This window comes from Larimichthys crocea, unplaced genomic scaffold (assembly GCF_000972845.2).
Source record: "Larimichthys crocea isolate SSNF unplaced genomic scaffold, L_crocea_2.0 scaffold468, whole genome shotgun sequence".
In the NCBI taxonomy this organism is placed as follows: domain Eukaryota; kingdom Metazoa; phylum Chordata; class Actinopteri; family Sciaenidae; genus Larimichthys; species Larimichthys crocea.
Genome location: NW_020856111.1, coordinates 132,234 through 156,038, shown reverse-complemented (window position 1 = coordinate 156,038; position 23,805 = coordinate 132,234). Strand labels below are relative to the sequence as shown.

Sequence of the window (23,805 nt, the reverse complement as noted above, 5' to 3'; positions counted from 1 at the left end):
CTTCCAAACGTAAGTGATAGCAAGAAAAACTATAGTAAGAAAACAAAAATTTAACAATATACCCTATACAATAGGGTTAGGGTTGGGTTAGGTTAGGGGAACTATGTCAATGACTCCCCCCGTGCGGTCCGACGACGCACAAGGTTTGGTGTAGGGGGCCAAGGGCAAGGCACTGGCCGACGCATGTCACTCAGGCAATCACCCCCCGTTTTGCATCCCTGGTGTCGGATAGGGAGGGCCCCCAGGATCGCCGCACCAAGACCAGGCAGGAGCGCCCCAGGAGCAGGCAAGATAAGGTCGAGAAGAGGGGACAGGGTGTTCAGCAAAGGGAGGTGTGTCTACACCTTCACCAATACCGTGCCAGCTCGGCAAACCCCGTGCCCCCGTCCCCAACCCATCAACCCACCAATACAATTAGAGGGAAGAGGGAAGGCGAGGGAGATGGGCGACCCGGTCAGGACCATCCAACCCACCCCTAAGGGGAGAGGGAAGGTAAGTCCACGATTTTGAAGCAGGATCTTCAGTAAAGGGAGGTGTGGCTACACCATCACCTGAACTGTGCCGGCTAGGCAAATCCTGGTTGTCCTCTCCCCTGAGGGAGAGGGAAGAAGAGTGAAGATGAGAACCAGACGTGAGGGCAGGATGTTCAGTAAAGGGGTGTGACTACACCATCACCTAAACCGCGCCGGTTGGCAAATCCTGGCTCTCCACTCCAGACCACCGATCACTCCTTGAGGGGAGTAGGGAGAGGTGGGAGAGGGAGGGCTAGTCCAGAGGTGAAGATGAGACCAGAGTGAGGACAGGATGTTCAGTACGGAGGTGTGACTACACCTCACCCGAACCATGCCGGTTAGGCAAAATCCTGGTTGTTCCTCCCTTGAGGGGAGGAGAGAGAGGAGGATGGACGATGAGAACAGATCTGAGGGAGGATGTTCAGTAAAGGGAGATGTGAATACACCATCACCTGAACCGTGCCGGCTAGGCAAATCCTGGTTGTCCTCTCCCTGAGGGGAGAGGGAAGAAGAAGTGTGAAGGTAAGACCAAGCGGATGAGGTTTGGGAGCAGGATATTCAGTAAAGGGAGGTGTGACTACACCATTACCTAAACCGCGCCGGTTAGGCAAATCCTGGCTCTCCCACTCCAGACCACCGATCACCTCCCTTGAGGGGAGAGGAAGGAGGGGGAGAGGGAGGGCTAGTCCAAGAGGATGGAAGATGAGAACCAGAAGTGAGGACAGGATGTTCAGTACAGGGAGGTGTGACTACACCATCACCCGAACCGTGCCGGCTAGGCAAATCCTGGTTGTCCCTTCCCTTGAGGGGAGAGAGAGGAGGATGGACGATGAGAACCAGACGTGAGGGCAGGATGTTCAGTAAAGGGAGATGTGAATACACCATCACCTGAACCGTGCCGGCTAGGCAAATCCTGGTTGTCCTCTCCCTTGAGGGGAGAGGGAAGAAGTGTGAAGGTAAGACCAAGCGGATGAGGTTTGGGAGCAGGATATTCAGTAAAGGGAGGTGTGACTACACCATCACCTAAACCGCGCCGGTTAGGCAAATCCTGGCTCTCCCACTCCAGACCACCGATCACCTCCCTTGAGGGAGAGGAAGGGGGAGAGGGAGGGCTAGTCCAAGAGGATGGAGATGAGAACCAGAATGAGGACAGGATGTTCAGTACAGGGATGTGACTACACCAATCACCTGACCGTGCCGGCTAGGCAAATCCTGGTTGTCCCTTCCCTTGGGGGAGAGGGAAGGAGAGAAAGGTAAGACTAACGGATGAGGTTTGGGAGCAGGATATTCAGTAAAGGGAGGTGTGACTGCACCATCACCTAAATCGTGCCGGCTAGTAAATCCTGTTGTCCCACCTCCCGAACCCCCAACCCTTCCCTGAGAGGGGAGGGAAGGAGGGGGGAGGGAAGCCGAAATCGAAGGAGGGAAGATGGAGAGATCCAGGTGGGGATATTCGGGATGGCGGTTAGGTTTGCATGGTCATGGTGGACTATTTGCGGTGTGGGCAAGAATTCGGGGTAGGGTTTCTAGGTCCGGCAGGTGGAGAATAGGGTGGATGTCAGTCAGGTCTCTGGCAGTCTTTTACACAAATAGAGAGGGGTCATGATCTGTATGCCAGTCGTTTGTTGTCATTAAAAAAAAAGGGAGAAATTTGTAAATTTTCAGAGCACATCATCAGTAGTGAACCCAAGGATCATCAGGTGTTTCGGCCATTATCACTAGACACCTTCACCTCAGGAGGGCCCAGCCGGGGTTGATCAAGGCCCCGGGTGTGACTCTGTGACCAATGTGGCCAAATTTTGAGAATCTTTTCTTAAGAAAAATGTCAGAGTAAGTCCTCAGTCAATAGTGGTCAGTAGGTAAGTCGTTTGATTGTTTGAGGGGGTCGGAAGGCGATATGCTCAAGATGGTGGTTCCAAGACAGGATTCCAGATGGGGATGAAGCCCAAATCAAGGGGGTCTAGGTCCCGGTGGCATCCTCGGCCTCTTCCTAACCGAACCAGGGATGGAGTAACGAATTGGGTAAGGGGGTCTAGGTCCCGGTGCATCCTCTGCCTAGTCACCTAAGCTGTGGTTAGGGTTAGGTTAGGGTTAGGGTTAGGACATGGGAAGTGGGTGGACTCGGTGCTCGCGAAGTCAGTTTCTGATCCAGTCTCTATCAGCCCGGATCCTTTGGGCGGTGCTCCAGCCCGGATCACACTGGATGACCAGGGCCCGAACGACGACCATCCATGGGCAAAAAATGGCTGACGAGAGGTGTGTGTGTTTCTCTTTGTCTGCCAATATTGTATCTATGCTGGGTGAAACGCTGAAGCATTGTGTTCTTTGTTTCCCCAACATATTGGAGCCCGCAGGTGTACAATAATTAGATTGACACAAATTTTGGAGTGGGGATTTCCCTGGCCATAGTCTTGAAGACTGTCTTGTCGGTGGCTGCGTATCCAAGGTAAGTGTTTTGAAAAATTTGCCCTGCCCCTCGGTTTCGAGGTGTCAGGGGTTTAATTTTGGCCTTAACCAGGTAATCCTGGAGATTTTTGTTTTTCTGAAAGCTGCTATTATTTTGTTCTTTTAGGGATGTCAAATTGATTTTGTTATAAAAGTTGTCCTTTAATCTTCTGAATTATGTGTTGCAGGTCTGGAGTAAGTGGTGACAAAGGGGAGGAGTTCCTGTGTGTCTATGGGCCGTGTCTCCAGGAACGTTTTGAGGGCCTCCCTTCTGAAAGAGCGGGCATAGCCTTGGCGGCAATGCCTTGAAGAGCGTTTTTGGCCGTATGAAGTCGCTCTTGTGAGTACAGATCTATGGAAACGCAGCAGTTGTGATTTTAATAACCCTTGTAGGTTAGGTTAGGGTTAGGGTTAGGGGTGGGTTGGGTTAGGGTAGGGGACTGTCTCCATCTCCGACGGGGGATGGGGGTGCAACGGTCCGTCCACCCAACGGACCTCCCGTAAAGCCCGGTTCCATTGCGGCGGCCGGGCCCGCTGACGTCTTCGTCCATAGCGCACCTCGGTCCAGCCGTGATCCATTTTCAAACTAGAAAAAGGTGCTCCCAAAAATTGCGGAAGGGTTAAAAAAATTATTTAAAAAAACATACATTTCAAGTTTTTCTTTAAAAAAAAAATATATTTTATTTAAATAACAAAGGAAGGCTGTGTAAAAAAATATATAAAATGAAAACCAGCGCGATGTTTCCGACTGTTTAGGTCTTCATCAGGCAAAAACACACACTTGAAAACCTGTCCTTAGAAAACCTCTAGTGGAGCGAGAGGTGTTATCAGGACGAGGACCGAGGAGAAAGGGTTAGGGTAGGGTTAGGGTTGGGTTGGGGTTGGGGTTAGGGTGCCAGGGATATGCTAAAGTGCATGGCCTGTGCTCCGCTGTCGTAGTGTTGAGGAAATCTCCTGTGTTTACAGTTAGTTTTGGTAATGTTGGATCGAGTCAGAGTCGCCTCACTGACTTCTGGGTGAGGCAGAAGCTTGGCGAAGGTGAAAGGTTCATCTCCCCCTCCGGAAGGGCCGGGTTCAAGTCCCAGGCAGGACGAGGGCCGATCATCCCTGCAAGGAGGATCGGGAGCGAGGAGTCAGGGCCCCACTTATTTGGATAAAAATTCCAACCATAAATACATCAACTATAATATTTAAAAGAATTAAATCATTAACTTTGCCTGACTGGACCAAGTAAATTATGCAATAAAAAGATAGTAAAATCATAGGAAAACCATGCAATAGCAATAAAACATGCATGAAATCCAATCATAAAACAAAGGTCAGGAGAGACTGAGTTTGCCCTGCAGTAACAAAAACAATTTCCCTACAGGGATTAATAAAGTACTTCTGATTTTGACACATAACCAATCAATACATGAAGCCACACAACAGATCATCATTGGTTTATTTACTGATTTACTGATTCTTTAACAGTCTCACAGGGAGTCAGAAGTCTTTCCCAGCATGCAATGCACTGAAGAACATGTCACACTCTGGACTGTGTATGTAAGTGTATAACAAGATTAGTAATGTGTATACTAACACACAGGCATTAGTGTATAAAACTGTCCCGCAATCAATTATATCTGGCCCGCTAGATTACGCTGATTTATTTAAAAAAAAAATATTATATAGAATCTATATTTTTTTTTTTAAATATATCTTTTAGACCTCACGTTTTCTGTCAAAAATACAACAATTCCACAGATTTCACAACACTTATTGAAAAGTAGCTGATAAGTAACGTGCCAAAACAGCAGCCAGAACATCCTTGCAGCCTCTTTACTTGACGCACAGGTTGGAACGCTAATTGGCATGTGCGTACATGCGCTGTAACCTGTGGAAAATAAAAGTGTCCTGTGTCCCTCTTGAAAGAGAATGCATTTTTGAAGTGGCCATGCTTTGTCTCGTGGTGTCTTCTAATATTGTATTCTTTACAAACTGCAACAACCTCGTTGCAAATGAGACACGTCGGCTTGGCATTAATAAATGCAGGCTGGATGAACGCATACCTTTGCTTCCATTCTTCTTTGTAAGTCCTGCATTCGGAATCAACTTTTCTTTTCGTGGCTTATGACAACGAAATTTTGCATTGATACCTAGCAATCTTCAGCTAATGATTTAGACAGCATCCAAAACATAAAAAACTGGCAATTGCATTAGCATTAGTTACGGCAGGTTGCTAGGGCAGGTTGCCTGTTTTATGACAGACGCAGTGGGTGTAATAACAGCACATAGAAGCAAATTAATCTTTTAAATTAAATTAAATGCATTTTTGAAGTTAAATAACCTTTATTTTTAATATAATAGAAAAAAATAGATTTTTTTTTTCCCAGTAGGAAAGCATGGTCATGGCCCACATTGGAATTGTCATTTGGCCCGGGTCCAAATTTATTTGCAGACCCCTGTCATAGACCCAGGCACAGAAATTGAATGTTTAATAATGTGGTGAAAGGATGTAAACGACTGATCAGAGCCCAGTGTCATCCAGCTACAAACAGGAAGTAATATGTTTTTTCATTCAGGTCAAATGTAATTTAAAGCACAGTCCAGTCCTCAAGGTTGTGTGTGTGTGTGTGTGTGTGTGTGCGTGCGTGTGTGTGTGTGTGCGCGCATTTGCATCATTTCTTTATCTTCTTCTGTCGGTCAAGAAACTTTTGTCTTCTTTCAACTGGAATCTCATCCAGACTGATACCATGATTACTGGCCCTGAGAGACAGATCAGAGAGGTCACAGAGAGAGAGAGACAGATCAGAGACAGACAGACAGACAGACAGACAGGTCAGACAGAGTTTCAAGATCTCAAATATTCAGTTGTTTTTGAGCTCAAACTAAATGCTAACACTAATTTTGAATCATAATTAGTAACAATTAAGAACAATTCAATAATTTATAATAATTTGTAGATGTATCTCTTCTTACCCTCCAGTGAGATCTGGAGGAACAGGAAGAGGTTTATCAAAACCATCTCGACCCACTAGCCAGTACGTGTCCACCGAGCCCTTCACCTACATTTCACCAAAGAAACATAAACAACTCTGTCACAGTACAGCTGTGGACCTGAACAATTCTGGATCTGTAAGCAATGTTGCCACAGTTACCTTGAAAAGGTAATCTGATTACTGATTACTTCTTTAAAAAGTAACTTAGTTAATTTACCCGTTACTTGATTTTTCAAGTAACTCAATTAGATTACAAGTCACTTTATTAGTTACATTCAGCAGCTGCCGACAACTCCCCCTGCCACTTCAACATAAAAATGACAACCGGTTTGGCCAATACTCACTTTATTGGAAGTGCATTTTTAACAGTAACATCAACAATGTATGTATGTTGAACTTAAAAACTATTTCCTGGAAAAAAATACATAATGAATAAAATAATGTCAGTCTTTCTTGACTTATTATGAAATGAACATAAATACTTTATAAAATAAAGACTTTTTTTGACCTGACATATTTAACACTGTAATGGCAAAACTTACTATTTATGATCTACATTGTTTATAAATGTAACTATTAAACTCTTTTTAACATGTTTTATGAACACTGAACCTGTTGTTCACAGCATTAGCAAGGAGTTGTTTCTCTGTAAGTTTGAGTGTCTGCCGCAACTCCAAATGTTTCTTCAAATTTGATGTAGTTCTTTTTTAAGCTACACAACATTTATTCATTTAAAATCATTTGTTTTTGTTGAACCTCAATGACTGAACCAGGTGAGTTTACCTGTGCCTTTCTGGTGTCTATGTGGTATCCCAGTTTCAGGCTGGTCAGGACCTTCACTGTACTTAGACTGATGTGGATCCTGTAGGCTGGAGACCACAAACAGAAGATGATTACTGAATATCAGTTATTGATGTTGACTCAGGCACTACAACAAAAGAAGAGAAACATTTCAGTCTAATGTAATTTCCTGTCGAGTTAAAGTCCAAGTAAAGGCAATTCCATGTTTTCTTTCAAAACACAATAAATATGTTGGAAAATAGTTGCTGAAAACGTGAAAATACTTTGAACGATATATTACTGAAATGTGGAGTTAGAGGTTCAAACAGTTTTTCACCAGTTTTCAGTCCAGGATTTTTTGGGCGGTCTAAAATCTAAACTGCATGGCGCATTGAGGTGAGCATACCCCGCCCCCCCAACGCAACAGTATAAAAGCCTTCAGTGCAGTGTGCATGTGCCAGTAACGACGCACACATACAGGAGACACCTGCCTGGGTGTGACCACCTGCCACTACGCTGTGCTGCCGTTGATCCCCCCTCCCCCCTTGTTTCATCAAAACACTGCAATGGAGCAATAACCGCAAAGTGACGACAGACCGTTTCACTGAGATACATGACTTATGAACCTTTGAACAGAGAGAAAAAGACACAGGGAGAAAGAGATTCATTCAACTCGCCCAGAGTGGTTCAGAGGACACACCCCCACAGTCCTGGAGCTAGGAACACTGCTCATTTTTACCTGATTTTGACGCCTAATTTCATAAACTTGACATTATTTTTAATCATTCAAATTTGGCTGGGTGGTTAATAACACTTTCTTCTTTAATCTGACAAAGTCAAAACACAGTTATTTTTACTTTATGCTGACTTTAATGTTTCTCACTGATTTCTTTGTTTTGTACATACGCAATCCGCTGGCTTCCATATGTGAGGCCGTGGTCACTGTGTCTCCAAACAGACAGTACCTGGGCATTGTGAGCCCGACCACACCTGCTACCACCGCACCTGAAGACAGAGCAAGAGAGACAGGTTCGGCCATGTGGTTAGTCCAAACTTTGAGAGATTTAGTTTTTTAACATATCAATTCTCATTTAAGAAAAACCCAAAGTGCTGTGTGATCTGAGAGGTGGAATGGCAGAAGGTTCAACTACACCTGAGTGCAGTCCAATGCGTATTTTGACTTTAATCTCGGGCATGTGTTTGATTTTAAAAGCTGCGATCGAGTGCAGGATGTCCAGAGACATGTTGGCCACTTCAGCTGCGTGCTGATTCCCGTTTCTGTTGGGAACACCTGAAGCCACCATGTAGGCATCTCCAATAGTTTCTACCTGCAATCATGCACATAAAACATTTCACAGCAGTCTGAGGAACACATTTCTATTTTTTACTGATTTATACATGTTTACTGGTGTTCAGTAAATCTTCCTCTGCGATCCTGATGGTTCTTCAGATGAAAAAACAAAGATGAAATTTGCATGTGAAATCAGTAACTGTTTTTGTGTGAAAATGACTTGTCAAGGAGAGGAGAGAGGAGAGACAGACAGACAAGGGTTGACTGAGCAGTGAGATCTTTGTTTTATTAAAGTGTCATAGTCAAAAAATAAGGACAGAGTTAACACGTTCTTTGACTCAACAGGTTTTTACCTTGTAGACATCATGAGTAGCAATGATGGCATCAAACATGGTGTAGAGGTCATTGAGCAGATCGACTACCTGCACACACAGTTTTAGTTAGGATAAACATGATCAGCAGATATTTATACTATATTAAATACTATATATTATAGTACCTCGATAGGTTCACTGAGTGCTGAAATGGTAGTAAATCCAACAATATCACTGAAGTAAAGAGTGCAGTCTGAATAATGTTCAGGCTGGACCGGCTTCCCTTTCTTCAGAGCTTGAGCCACTGACCTGAAACACACACAAAAATGTTGACTGAGGTTTACAGAGTAAATAATATTTCCTCATATACTTGCATCCATCCTTCTTCAGGTCCTGATTCTTTTATTATTTGAATAAACCTGCTGGTTTGCTGTTATTCTCTGCTGTTCTTCCTTAATGTGTTTTTTTTTATTATTTGATCCCATTTAGTCAAACTGCCTCCAAAACTCCAAAATACGATTCTCTGATTTTAAAGTGGACTTTTATTCTGACATTTATTCTGGATGACATCAGAGATGATGGTATCCCCAGGACGTGAAGTCACTAAATCATATGAATATGTGTTTCATGTGTTCACTTAGTCATGACTAAGACAATGGAGGCAGACTCTGATCCACCATGTGTAGAATCTCTCACCTCACCAATGAGGAGGCTTTATTACTGCTAAGTGTTCAGGTCTGTCACATACCAGATCCAGTTCTGCTCAGTGAAGCTTCTGTTCTGTAATCTTGATCTTGTATGATTATTTTAAGCTAAAACTTCAGGATGAGAGGAAACAGGAAACAGAAGTGTGAAAACTCCAGTCTGACTGAACAGGTGAAATGATCATCCACACGTTTTAAGGTTATAGTGTTCATAGCAGTTGTTTGTCAATAAAACTGCAGTTCTGTGGCTCATTGTTCAATAAAGTGTTGATGAGGTTCTGATCAATGCCAGCAGATGTCGCTGCTGTGCCAAACTTGTACTTGTACTTACTTCGGCAGGAGTTGTCCAACCAACTTCTCTGTCTTGTTTCTCTCAACCTCCAGTTCATCTGTTCGCTCTCTGATCAGATCTTCGAGGTTTGAACTGTACTGCTCCAACATCCGCAACATGGAGTCAATGATGTTCGCCCTCTTCCCTCTGTTAATCCCCCGAAACTAAAACACACAACACAGAACGGAAAAGTCTCGAAAAACCATGTCTGAAATGGTGAGAGGGTTTCAAAGGTTCCCTGCTTTCAAACATAAAGTTCCCAACACAAGCAGTGCAGCAGTGCAGCTCGTCTCACCTGTTTGAAAATGTCATCAAAGCTCGGCCTCTTACTCGGATCTTCATTCCAACATTCGTTCATCAGACTGAGACATTCAGCCGGAGCTTCATCCACCGAAACCAGCGGTCTGCAGAGAGGAGGAGGCTGCTTCAGGCGCTCCACTATCTCTGAGAGACAGACAGGTACACAGACAGGTAGTCAGACAGACAGGTGGTCTGCAGAGAGAAGGAGACTGCTTCAGATGCTCCACTATCTCTGAGAGACAGAGGTGGTCAGACAGACAGATATCCTGCCTCACCGTGGGCGGGCATGTCCATCATGGCATATGGCAGAGTTCGTGAGATCACTTCCTGTATGATGATGGAGAAACTGAAGACGTCTCCTGAAAACGAACCTCCACGGACCGGATTCCTCAAAAGCTCAGGAGCTGTCCACAACAGTTCTGAAAGACAGACAGACACAAGGACAGACAGACGGATAGACAGACAGACAGGTGGTGTTTATTAGTGAATATTTTTGTACTTTTAGCAGTACAAACAAACGTCCAGCTTCCTGTTTAACTTTCAAACACTCAAGTTTTGTTTCATGTGTTTCATGGTTTTTTACCTTGAGGGTCATCAGGAAGGCTGAGGCTCTGAGCGTGAAGGATCATGGGAAGTCCATAATCTGTGACCTTCAGAACGAAGCGTCCATCGACTAAACAGTTTGTGGACTTAAGACGACCGTGACTCAAACCTCGTAGATGAAGATACTTCATACCCTGAAACAAAGAAAACTGTGTTTGTTAACGTTCAATAAAGTCTCCAAAATTTTAAAGTTTATCAGATAACAGACATACTAATACACACCTGCAGATAATATCAGGATGGTTTATTGTGAGGATTGTTTATTATCAGAATAATATATTATATATATAATACATTATATTCATTATTATTATCAGTACTAGCAGTACTATCTCAGTAGAACCTTGATGAGGTCCATGAGCAGAGAGGATTTGAACATCCAGTCCAGCCTCATGTTGCTGTCAGCCAGCAGGTCAGCCAGACTTCCTCGAGGACAGTGTTCAACCACCAGAGCGAAGATCCCAGAGTCCAGAAACAGACCCAGGTACAGGTTCAGGTTCTCATGACGCATCTCTCTCAGCTGGACAGGAGGATGTTTATATATATTACATTTATTGTCAACATGTATATAATATTAACCTAATACCGTGTTTTACTGTGTATCTACTGTGTATTACTGTGTATCTACTGCTCATCATACCTGGCTGAACAGACTCTGGGTGTTTTGATTGATAGCTGTTATTGTCTTTCTAACAGGAATCTTTTTCAGCCAAACCCAGTCACCCTAGTAACAACACCACCAAGACAGATAAACAAAAAGTGACAGGTACAGCTAAACAGGCAGGTACAGGTAAACAGAAAAGGACAGGTACAGGTGAACAGATATGGACAGGTAAAGGTGTACCTCCAATATTCCAATGTTGGAGCTCTCAGCTGTTGTTAGGATGTAACTTCGAGCAATTGAGCGGAATGGAGTTTTTATTTCCAAAAGACTCCTCATGATGGACTCGTCATTTAGTTTCTAGAAAAACAACAATCAAAGCAACAAGAATACCAAAATCATTGGTGGAACATCCTATCGGATCAGGGGCGTTCCTCTCTACCTTTACAGCTCTTCAGAGAGCACCTTTTTCCAACAATTATTCCTGTTCAAGGAGTTTTTCTTGAATTGACAAACAAAGCAGAGACTAAGGTGATACCTTTTACTGATACCAGTACAACTATTACTGCAAATGGGTGGTTTAGTGAAGTAAACAGTTTCTAACCTTCCTGCTGACTTGAGTGTCGATGAAGACGATGTCGTCCAAAGTCAGGATGAGTTTGGTAATGCTTGATGTGCTTTTGTACTTCCTGTACACAGATCATCATCATCGTTATTATTAGAGATTGTTAGTTACAGTACTTATAGTAGCTATAGCATTCCTGATCAGTTTAAATAATCAATTAATAATTTTAATGTTTTGTAATGGCTGAGTACAGACTGACTTATTAGACTAAACTGAGCATCAGAAACTGTGTGTGTACGTTCACCTGATCCAGTAGAAAAAAGCCCCTATCAGAGCGCAGAGCAACAGGAAGATGAAAAACTCTGTTGCTGTGTCCAAACCTACAGATAAAGACAGAATGTAAATTAATTTACACCACCTCCCAGGGTCGGATTATCCACTAACATGGCTTTTTGTAGCACTGCTATGCAGATGACACTCAGCTCTCTCTGCCATTTCCTCCTGAGGACTGCTCAGTCTGGCGGCTTGTCTGATCTTGAATCAACCCAAAAGGATGCTCATCAAGCTCCACCGGCTACCTGTAGCAGCACACTCGCTAATGCTGACTACAAAGTTGTCTCCAGTTCTGCACCTACCTACTTGTACACCCTTATTGAAGCACCCGCAAGTTACCTCACGTCTGTTGCACTCCTTCAATTAACACCTGGCTTTGCCACCCATTCGCTTAAGGAAACAAACTTTTCTCGTCTGTTGTTCCCCATTGGTGGAACATCCTACCAGTTCCTACCAGGGGCATCTCTCTCTTCAAAATCCTCCTGAAGACCTCCACTCTTCAGAGAGGACCTCCTCTCCAACACTACCAACAACTGGACATGAGAAATCTATCCCTCTAGTACTGTTAGAGTACTTATTGCTGTACTAACATGTCCTAGTCACACTTTACCGTGATTGTTTCCCTTTTGTGTAAGTTGCTTTGGATAAAAGCACTAAATGTAAATGTAATTTAACATCAGACAAAATGTCAAACAAGTGAGATGTTTTACTTCTGTAGACAACTTAATGTTCCTCAGTCATTAAAAGTGAACAGACCTTGATTCAACATGGGCATACTGAAATTTCCCATCACACCCTAACATTTCACAAAGTTCCCACCCCACCGCAGGTCAGTGAACACACCCCCCCTGCAGGCCTCCTCTGGACTGAACCAACAGAAGCTGGCGGTGGGGGGTTTTCCTCCGGGGAAAATGAAGGAGCGACTCAGCGGCCTCAGGCCTCCGACCATTCCATCAGTGTGTGTTGGAGCAAGCGAGTGTGTCGGTACGAGTCGGTCACCGTCAGTGTCCAACACCACATACTTTGCCTGCAGGCCACGCCCCTCTTTACCTCCATATAACACCTGAGAAAAAAAGAGAACAAGAGGAGAGGAGTGTAAGTTCACAACATCAGATTTGTGATTGATGAGAAGGATCTGGTACCTCATGTAGAGACCAAACTGTCACACCGGTATGTAAAGTTGAAGTTTTTTCGTCCTGTCTCCATGTTTTGTCTTGTCATTTCCTGTTTTATTTTGAAAACTCTCCTCTCATTCCAGGTCACTTGCCCTTCCTGATTCCTGATTGTGTCCACCTGTTTCCCTTATCCCCCCATGGGTGCTCATAGTCTGCATCTCCCTTTGTCCTGTGCTAGTGTGTCTTGTCCGTAGTCAAGAGCCACCCATCATTTTGTCTAGCCACAGTCCAAGTATCTTTATCACAGTTGTCTGCCCGTTAGAGGGTTTTTTGTTGGCCTTTTGCCGTTCCATTTTCATAGCCGTCTAAGTTAGTGAGTTTAGTTTTTCATAGTCGAGTCCCTTTAGTAGGTGTTTTATTTTTCTAGCTTCATTAGTTTTAGATCATTCAAGTCACTTCCCTCTTAGTAAGAGATTGTTTTTGTTCCTGATTGTATTTTTTTCCCTCCCCGGAGGGACCTTTGGTCAGCTCTACCCTAACTCTGTGTCCGAATCCTATCACTGAGTCCTGGAACTGATACAATCACATCAAATGCAGCCAAATTGTTACTAAAAGAAAATTTGAGTCCACCATTTCCTCCTCAGTGTACAGAGTTGCACCAAATACACAAAGGATGTAAGCAAGGGACCAAAAACTTTTGGGGCTCATCTCTGTATAATGATGAGTATACATAATTTCAGTTATAAAAATTTCAGATCAGCACTCACTCCTGTGAGTGATTTTCAAAGATGTGTCCATGTGTGAGTGAGACATATAGCAGGTTTAGATTAATCAATGCTGGATGAATAATGTGAAAATCACCTTTTTATGAATAAATCCTGTGAGAAGTTATGGAACAAAGAGAGCATCTTTATCCTAATAAACTGAGTTGTTCCGTGTTTGACCTCTCATGATACTGTACCATACACTCATATTTATATACAGTGCTTAACAAATTTATTAGACCACCTGTGAGAGACCATCCAGCATCATGAAGTGTTTTAATGCGGACTCTGTTCAGGAATGCAAGTAAATAACTATAATTTCACATCTTTATCAAGAAATAATAATGTGCTTTACTATTTTTCGGGATTTTTTAAATTTGAAAATTCATGGATAACAATAATCTCTCAATCACTCAGCTCAGCCTCAGGTGCCACTGACCTGTCTATGGCAGCCTTAGTACTCAGCACTCAGTGGCAGCTGCCCCACACAACGAGATTGAGATTAATTGAGAAAACCTTGCAAATTAAAGCAGAAATTATGTAATGGAAATGCTACGTCCAGCGAGTCAAATACAACAGTGACGACTGTTTTATAAAATAAAAACTAAAAAACAAATGCCCACCACGGCAGTAGTTGCCGTGGCAGGGCCGTGGTAACTTTCCCCGACACCAGCAACTGCCGTGGCAGGTCAGTGGCAGCTGCCCTAGAAACTGGCTGTGGCCACAGCAGGTCATTGCCACTACGAGCTGCCACTGACACAAATTGAGCTAGCCCTTGCTGGTAAAGTTTGTCCTGAGTTTGGTCCTGCAGGTTCCAACAATTCTGAAAAGAAAAGTCAGAATAAAAAAATAAAAAAAACATTTTATGTGGCCCTAATCCTCTTCCGTAGAGTCATAAGTGCTGGTCTGTAAAGTTCTGTTTCTTTATTCTTTTATGTTCCATTATGACTTTCAGCTGATCCCCATTCAATGAACCACACTTTAGACAAATATTTAATTTTTATAGTTGTTACATTTTTCTGACCTGATTGAAGCCCTGGAAATCAAAATCTCCATCTGATTGGACAAGCTGATCTCCCGTCACCCAGTGGCCACCACCTGCCTGACGTCGCTCCTCCACTGCCTTAGCAACAAAGTAGACCATGTTAAAGATGGTTCCAAAGACCGGAGACACCTGTGGATGAAGGGCAAAATTATTATTAGTTTTATGAATTAATATTAATTATTAATTAATTAATAAACAAATTCAAAACAATCCACCCATTATTGCTTTTCTGCACTGAGATGCTTTTCCTCACCTACAAAGGTTAGAGTTAGATCAGGCACCATCATATCTTAAAGACAAGGAAAAATTGATTGGATGTGGCACCTAGAAACAATGATTGTCTCCTGGTCTTCCACTGATTGTCCAACAATCGTTCCTGATCCTCCCCTGATCACCCCATCCTTAGGGTAGATGGCGGGGGGATAGCTTTGGATAAATGTTTTGATTAAAGGATAGAAAGAAGTTCTATGATCTCTCTGACCTGTGTCAGGCTCATGACATGGATGTCAGATAAAAGTAAAATACAGTCGGGAGAATGCAGTTGAAGAGTACCTATGATAGAAATTACAGACTTCTACATGCTTTGCAAGTGGGAAAACCTGCAAAATTGTCAGTGTATCAAATACTTGTTTTCCCCACTATAGTTCACCAACCAAGGGGGACATCAACAGGACATTGGGTGTGTAGGTGGTTGTTAGTGTTATGGAATTTTCTATCCCTAGGTTACACGAGGTCACGTGTGGGCCTTGAGGTCCTCAGCAGTATTAGTTGTTTGGCTTTGGTTGGGAACAGTAGGTGCCAGTCTATCTCAACACTGTGGTGTCCAGGGTCACAGAGACCTGTTGCTGCCTTCATAGACATAATAGATAGCTTGTTGTTGACGGTCCAATCTGCGTAAACAGACATCTGTGTCTCCAGATTAGAATATGCTGACAATAACACCTCCATGGGTAAAGACATTCTCTGTGACTAATTCTGGGCGTGTAGTATTTGTGGTGTTATCTTGGGGTTTAAAGTCGATCCACCAGGATGAGTTGGGCAGAATGTGAGACCGACTCAGGCACTTCTGATGAACTTTGAGAGTGTCTCTAATTCTCCTTGATCAAGCATCATTAAAAATACAGCATAAGACAACAGAGGCTCCTGAACACTTTCTTCCTTCCTGACCTCACCATTGACCTTTGACTTTAGCAATTTCTCCACAACGGTTAGTTGTTGTGAAGTAGGTTAGGTAGGTAATATTTGTTGTGTAGTTGTTATGTATTTACCTCAGTTGCAGACACAGCAGAACGGATCTCTCGGTTGATTTGAGCCTGGCGAAAAGCTTCGTAGAAACTTTGGTCAGATGCCATGGTAACAGTCAGAACGGAGCTGTAGGCATGGCGAAGCTGCGTGCTATTGGTCAGCTGAGGGAACACTGTGTCCTGATTGGGCAGAAGAGCAAACAAGGAAAGAAAAATAGCTTCTAGTTAACTTTATTCTGACTGAGGACTTCTTTATTGAGGTAAAATGTTGTTATAGTCTGTAGCATTTAGTACTTTGATTACAACCCCCTTGTTTTACCCTCTCCTTTCTAACATGAAAGTTAAAAATCTCTATCTAGAGTTTAGTTTGTCCGTTCTGGGCTACTGTAGAAACAGCAGTTCAACATGGTGGACTCCGAGGAAGAGGACCCACAGCATTTGTAGATATTTAAGCCTCATTCTAAGTAGTAAAATCAGTTGATTAAACTAATAGAAACTGAGATTAATAATCTGAATGTTGAACATCAAATCAAACATGCTAAAAGCTTCAGTAATTAATATGAACAGTTTGTCAAACTTAAATAAACTTAATCTTCATATAAACTTTTTTCATCCATTAACACATTGCAGCAGCACCTCCTTAGGTCACAGGTGGAATTACAGAATTTTAATGATTAATTATTGATAAATGTGTTTGGTAGTAACTGATTGGTTACCTGGTACGGCATGGCATACAGCAGGGCGTCATATGGAATAAACACGTAACCATCAGAAACCATCCCCATGTCCAGAGCAGCCAATAGGAGCTCTCGCTGATCCTCTCCACCAATCAAGACGGAGCTCATGCACATAATCACCACTGACACAGAAACATTAGTAAATTTGTAAATCTGCTGGGGAAACTGTTGAAATGTGTCTGGAATTAGAAAATGATTGATCTTTTTTTTCTTTAATGTTTGGACTGCAGACTAGATTTCATTTCAATTTTTAAGCTCTGACCTTTCACCTTGTCAGCCTCCCTGATTACTCTGAGTGCTTTATGGGGGCCTCCATTGTTCCTTGTTTCCATGGTAACCACTGGACCAATTGGCAGGCCCAGAGCTCTGAGCGCCGAGGCCACTTCCTGCCCAGTGCTCTCCCATAGGTCTGATGGAGCTGATGACCAAACAGGAAGAGGAAGGAGAGAGAGAAGATAAATACAAACAACAAAATATCATTATTATCACACATTTACATTTAGCTGACACTTTTTTATCCAAAGTGTCTTACAGGGAGCAATTTGGGGTTCAGTGTCTTGCCCAAGGACACTTCAACATGCAGACTGGAGAAGCCTGGGGATCGAACCACCTTTCATATGATTAGTGGCTGATGCGCTCTACCTCCTGAGCCACAACCGCCCAAATCAAACATTAGATTGATTTTTTAAATTTTTTTTATTTTATAAATGTGTGGAGTTTGCAGTAAAATGCAACATACACATTAATACAGCAGAAATATGAATCATATTTAACAATAAAACATTGACTGAATGAATTGTGTTATTTCATTAATTCATTGATTTAATAATTAATATAATAAGCAAACAGATGGTTTTAAAACACTATGATAGATATAGAGATGTTTATTTCTGTAGAAACTAATAATGTACACTTTATGTTTCCTTGGACCCTGCATGTCCCAGACATAGAGCTGATTAGACCCATTTCCAGTAATAATTTAATTCCAAGAAGTAACCAGCATCATGTTTGATTTCTCATCTTCATAACAAAACACAGTCCATGAAAATCACAAGACAGTTACAGATGATTTTGTAATGAAGTCTGATTCTTTTATATTGTGTACTAATAAATCTGGACCTCCAAAATATGGTGACCATGCAGATGCATAGTGATACAGTAGATTGGCTGCTGCTTTCAGTGGCCAATGAGTTATCTAAGTTTCTATATCTATGGATGTCATCCTATCATATCAGACCACGCCCTCTAAAGTGACATCATTCCCCTCATGTTACAGCACACACCATGCAGTGATGTCACTCACTCTCACCTGAGATGATGGCGACGTGCGCCCAGCGGAAGAACCTGAGCACCGTGAACAAGACTCTGCTGGGTGGTGTGATTGGTGGCAGGTTCACCCAGTTAGCATCCAGGCAGCCTGGAGAAGCAAGCCCCACCTCCCAATGCTGAGCCAATAAGGACGCAGCATGGCAGAGGGCGGGGTTAAATGGTCCAATGTAGGCGTGACCATAACCCTCCATGTCCCCAAGACTCATCAGAGCTGAAATAAAACCAAGAATAGAATAAACTAGTTTTAGTTGTTCTACATAAAGATCCTTCTTCTGTAATTTAGTCTTTTATACAAATGTGTGTACACAGTTAGGTCCATATAAATTTATATTTGGACAGTAACACATTTTTTGTTAGTTTGGCTGGTTATTAAAACATATTCAAGTCAAATAATGAATATGGGCTTAAAGTGCAATCTAAGATTTAATTTGAGGGTATTCACATCCAGATTGCACAAATGGTTTGGGAATTACAGCTCTTATATTATACAGTATATGTAGCTGCCTATGTAGCTATTCAAGAAAACAAAAGTAATTGTACAGTTCATTAATTCAGCAGGTAAAAGGTCTGGAATTGATTCTAAGTGTGATATTTGCATTTGGAAGACAGCAGGAACATGGGGATTGGCCAAATAAACAGTTTGGTACATTCCAAGAAGAACAAAAAAGAAAACAGTGGTGAGGTCTGCAACACAAAAAGGCCTGAATGTCCACAGAAGACAGTGGTGGCTGATTGTAGGATTCTTTAAAGAAAAAATGCTTCACAACATCCAACCAAGTGAACACTCTCCAGGAGGTCAGAATGACATTATCAATAGCAAATACAGAGGGTTCACAACAAGGTGCAAACCTAAGCCTCAAGAACAGAAAGGCCAGATTAGATTTTAGCAAAAATAATCTATAAAAGCCAGCCCAGTTCTAGAACTCAGGATCAATCTGCACTAGAATGATGGGAAGAAAAAAGTATGGCGAGCTCATGATCTGGGCATATCACATAAACTGTAAAACATGGGGGAGACAGTGTGATGGCATGAGCATCCATGGCTTCAATCACCTGATCATTTTGCTTGCGGAAGACATATTGAAGTATTTCTGTGCCATCTGAGTTTAAATAAGAATTTCTAATACAGAATTTTTTTCAGCATCAAAATCAGACTTTGACTTTTCAGTGTTAAAATAAATTCAGTGTAAAAAAGCCATGTCCACCAACTATTTGCTATTTGTGTTCATAAAATGAGTTATAGATATTACACATTAACCAGATTTATTGAACAATATCTACACTGAACTTTTAATGAGGTGGCGTTTGTGAAAACAAATATCAATGACTGTAACGAATGAAAACGAAAAAAAAATCTCTTCCGGGACACAATTTGTCCCGTTTTTTGGGGGAAATGTAAAAACTTAATTTGGTTTCCTTCGTTCTGTAGTCCAGAAAGGTTTCCATGCTTCTGTAGCTATTTAACCCTCTGGGGACGGATTGGACAGATCCGCCTAATCTGCTTCGTAACTTTTACATATCTTTGAATATCTCTGAAACGAAGATGGAGATGTGTGGTTTTGTGTCTGTCTGACACTTCCTTGTTGTTCTATGTCACCGCATAAAAGACCAATCGAAAAATAGATGTTCAGCAGACAGCGCAGTTAATGAATGGACAAACGTTACTATTCTAGCCAGTCAAAGGACTATGTGGGTCTTGGGGGGGAGGGGCAAGAGAGAGAGAGAGCTGTGTCCGTAGAACAGAGTGCAGGGGGCACAGAGCAGAATGACAGAATAACTTCATAAATACTATTTTTATTGAATGACAAGTTCCCCTCAAGTTTCTGGCGGGTCTTTTGCTTTGCTAAGAGGCATGCCTAAGCAAAATAATAATATACATTAATATAATAAAATACATTAAATATTGTTTATAAGCCCAAATGTTTAAGAAGTAAAAACTCCTGTTATACAGAGTTGATCAGTTATCCCCCCACGTCATAGATACCATATCCACTGGTATTGGTTGAAAAAGAAAATATCCCGCCTAGTAACGTTTGTCCATTCGTTCACCGCTCTGTCTGCCGAACATCTATACATCTACATCAATTTTTTGAGACATTGATTTTTTTTAACACTGAATTTATTTTGACATTGAAAAAAATATCCTAAAAATTTTATGGTTTTTGATGGTTTTTATTTTAATTCAAAGTCTGATTTTGATGATGAAAAAAATCAGTATTAGAAATTCATATTCAAACTCAGATGGCACAGAAATACTTCCATAAAGACACACTTCAGGTAGAAAGACCCACAAACAAAGAACAACTGAAGACAGCTGGAAAGGATGAAACCCAGCATTTGGTGATGAATTAAAACTCAAATCAATTGCATCTCTGTTGTTTTTTAAATCCATTGTGGTGGGGTATACAGCTAAAACCAACAATTGTGTCATTGTCCAAATATTTCCAGACTATTAGACTATATCTCTGCCATATTCTGACACACTGGTCCTTGGATTGGTGACCTCTCTGTTAGTTGATTAATTAATTAATTAATTAATTAACCTTTGGAGGCGGAGCAATCCTCTTCCAGCAGTTTGACGTCGTACCAGTATCCTCTGCTTAGACCACTGTCACTCCGTAACCGTAACAATGCCAGGTTGGCCGCTGCTGTTGGCATTGCCCGAGAGAACATGGGGTCACATGACCATGGACCAATCAGAGCCAGCTTAAAGGTAGCTGTCCAGACCTCTGTAATGCATAGCAACCATAGACATACCCCTAGCAACCACCTGGGAAGCTGCATCCTGGCTACCTGCAGGAAATCAATAAACAACATATAAACAATAGAAATATTATTATTAATTATTAATATTATATTATTAATAGACTATCTGATCATCTACATACAGGTTCATTAATAGACTATCAGATCATCTACATACAGGTTCATTAATAGACTATCTGATCATCTACATACAGGTTCATTAATAGACTATCAGATCATCTACATACAGGTTCATTAATGGACGAGCGGGTCATCTACATACAGTGTCATTAATAGACGAGCAGGTCATCTACATGCAGGTTAATTAATAGACTAGCGGATCATCTACATACAGTTTCATGAATGGACGAGTGGATCATCTACATGCAGGTTAATTAATAGACGAGTGGATCATCTACATGCAGGTTAATTAATAGACGAGCGGATCATCTACATACAGGTTCATTAATAGACGAGCGGGTCATCTACATACAGGTTCATTAATGGAATAGCAGATCATCTACATACAGGTTCATTAATAGATGAGCGGATCATCTACATACAGTGTCATTAATAGACGAGCGGATCATCTACATGCAGGTTAATTAATAGACTAGCAGATCATCTACATACAGTTTCATGAATGGACGAGCGGATCATCTACATACAGTTTCATTAATAGACGAGCGGGTCATCTACATACAGGTTCATTAATGGAATAGCAGATCATCTACATACAGGTTCATTAATAGACGAGCGGATCATCTACATACAGTTTCATTAATAGACGAGCGGATCATCTACATACAGTTTCATTAATAGACGAGCGGATCATCTACATACAGTTTCATTAATAGACGAGCGGATCATCTACATACAGGTTCATTATTGGCGAGCGGATCATCTACATAGTTTCATTAATGGACTAGCAGCTCATCTACATACAGGTTCATTAATAGAAGAGCAGATCATCTACATACAGTTTCATTAATAGAAGAGTAGATCATCTACTTACAGGTTCATTAATAGAAGAGCAGATCATCTACATACAGGTTCATTAATGGACTAGCAGATCATCTACATACAGGTTCATTAATGGAATAGCAGATCATCTACATACAGGTTCATTAATAGACGAGCGGATCATCTACATACAGGTTCATTAATAGACGAGCGGATCATCTACATACAGGTTCATTAACAATGAAATCAGTATGTGATATTTCAGAGTATTTGCAGTTTGTTGTTTTCTGTCTTCATGGTGACAGATTGATCTCAGCTGACTGCTGTGACCTCTGAACTCTAAATCTTCACGCTAATGCTGACTGACACCATTAGCTAATGCAAAAGAGCATTAAGTACACCAAGAATAGCAAGAATGCTAAAACTCTAAGCACAAGCTGAGAGGAGAGAGAGGACATGTCATCGCTACCCCAAAAACCAACCTGAACACCTGCTGACATCACTCGTCTGTCTGCTGACATCACATCCAATTTTAATGTTCCTTCTTATCTAATGTTTAAATTAAACATGATTCCTCAGAAGTTCAAACTAAATATTCCACTACAAGGTTCTCCATAGAACACACCACTCGATACAGATATATGTTCTCTCTCCATCACTGGTTGATTTACATTACATTTACATTTAGTCATTCAGCAGACGCTTTTATCCAAAGCGACTTACAGAGAAGGGAACAATCAAGGTGGTTGATGGTCCTTCAAAATCCCAAAATATAAAGCACATTCATCTAGCTTCAGTCTAATAATGAATCTTAGTTTTGATTCTGTTAGTTCTGTTAGTTAATGTCACTAAACCAGACCTGCACACTCCTGCAAATGATTCAACTCCATCATCATCACCATCAAAACAAAAATACACAAAGACCCTGAAGAACATTCACTATAAACACTGCTCACCTGTTTCAAAGCTCTTTCTGCTAAACTTACGAAATAAATCATTCCTCACACAGCAAACAAAAATCACCACCTGAAACACCTCAACATTGTTAAAACCATAATTTAATTTAATTAATTTATATTGTACTGAAGGTAGAGGGACAAAAATACACAGCAGTAATAAACTGTTATAAACTGTTACAAACTTTTATAAACCGTTGTAAATTGTTGTAATCTGATCTCTGCATCATCTCTGCAACATTTATTCTTGTTTTCAGGCTTCAGTTGAAGAATACATCATGTATCCTAATCCTGTTTAAATATGTTTCACTCTGATGGACAATAAAGTTGTTTTGGTTTGTATTCAAAGTTTAATGTCATGCTCCATCACTGTGTTTCTACTCTACTCATCACACATAACGTCTTCACAGTCACTCAAACATCTGGAACATCTGAAAGATCTGTAACATCTCCCCCTAATAACTGCTTCTTTAAACTATTAGTATGTCACTTGTCACAAGTATGCCACAAGTGAAGATGTTTGATCCTAATAATTCAGTATAAATCTGTAAAATAACAGCGTTTCTCAGTAAAAACCCTAATTAACTTATTTGAACTATGAAATTGAAATTGTTTCTTTGTTTGGCGGCTGCTGCTAACAGTCATTTGGCCTTTTTTAGACCTTTTTTTACTCAATACAGATAACTTTTTCCTACTCAGCTCCGATTAAATCACATAATATCTTAGCACACAAACACATACACAATGTTTACCTTTGTCTCAGAAGTTCATCTGTCCAAACAAAAATCGTCAGATTAAGCCAATTAAACAAGAAGAACATTTAAAAAAACAAAACAAAGGAACAAACACAGAGATACGCTGAGCTGCACAAAGTGCTGATGTCAGGTCAAACAAAAGAGAGCCAGTAAAACACACATACACACGCACACACACTGACCGGACTTAGTCTAATTCGTTTAATCCTGTTTAGAGTTCAGGAGGAAGTTGAGCTTCACTTTAAAGTCTGTAATGAGAGGATGACAGACTGACTGACTGACTGACTGACTGAGGGGAGGTGTGACCTTCTTACCTGTTCAATATCTGACTGATAACATCATTGACCTCCCTGTGATGTCACAGATGGACAGTCTGAGTGCAGTGAGACTCT

The 23,805-nt window shown here is 41.5% G+C and overlaps 1 protein-coding gene across 2 annotated transcripts; it reads right to left on the bottom strand.

Annotated features, from left to right (window-relative positions):
- Positions 1–5,275: 5,275 nt before the first annotated feature.
- On the bottom strand, positions 5,276–23,712 carry LOC104921674 (retinal guanylyl cyclase 2). 2 transcript variants are annotated; one of them, XM_019257696.2, is made up of 24 exons: positions 23,411–23,712; positions 20,538–20,787; positions 17,975–18,205; positions 16,928–17,083; positions 16,645–16,787; positions 15,953–16,108; positions 14,664–14,813; positions 12,604–12,823; positions 11,732–11,807; positions 11,467–11,551; positions 11,106–11,222; positions 10,902–10,985; positions 10,605–10,781; positions 10,242–10,395; positions 9,934–10,077; positions 9,654–9,802; positions 9,359–9,522; positions 8,509–8,632; positions 8,363–8,431; positions 7,872–8,046; positions 7,625–7,723; positions 6,722–6,807; positions 5,919–6,004; positions 5,276–5,705 (listed from the first exon to the last, which is right to left on the bottom strand). In XM_019257696.2, the coding sequence occupies exons 2-24, from the start codon at positions 20,776–20,778 to the stop codon at positions 5,618–5,620; spliced, it is 3,174 nt and encodes a 1,057-aa protein (XP_019113241.1). In that variant the 5' UTR covers positions 20,779–20,787; positions 23,411–23,712; the 3' UTR covers positions 5,276–5,617. The 2 variants fall into 2 exon arrangements, with proteins under 2 accessions (XP_019113241.1, XP_019113242.1); XM_019257697.2 differs by lacking the exon at positions 5,919–6,004 and having other exon boundaries at positions 5,630–5,705.
- Between the last annotated feature and the right edge of the window lie 93 nt (positions 23,713–23,805).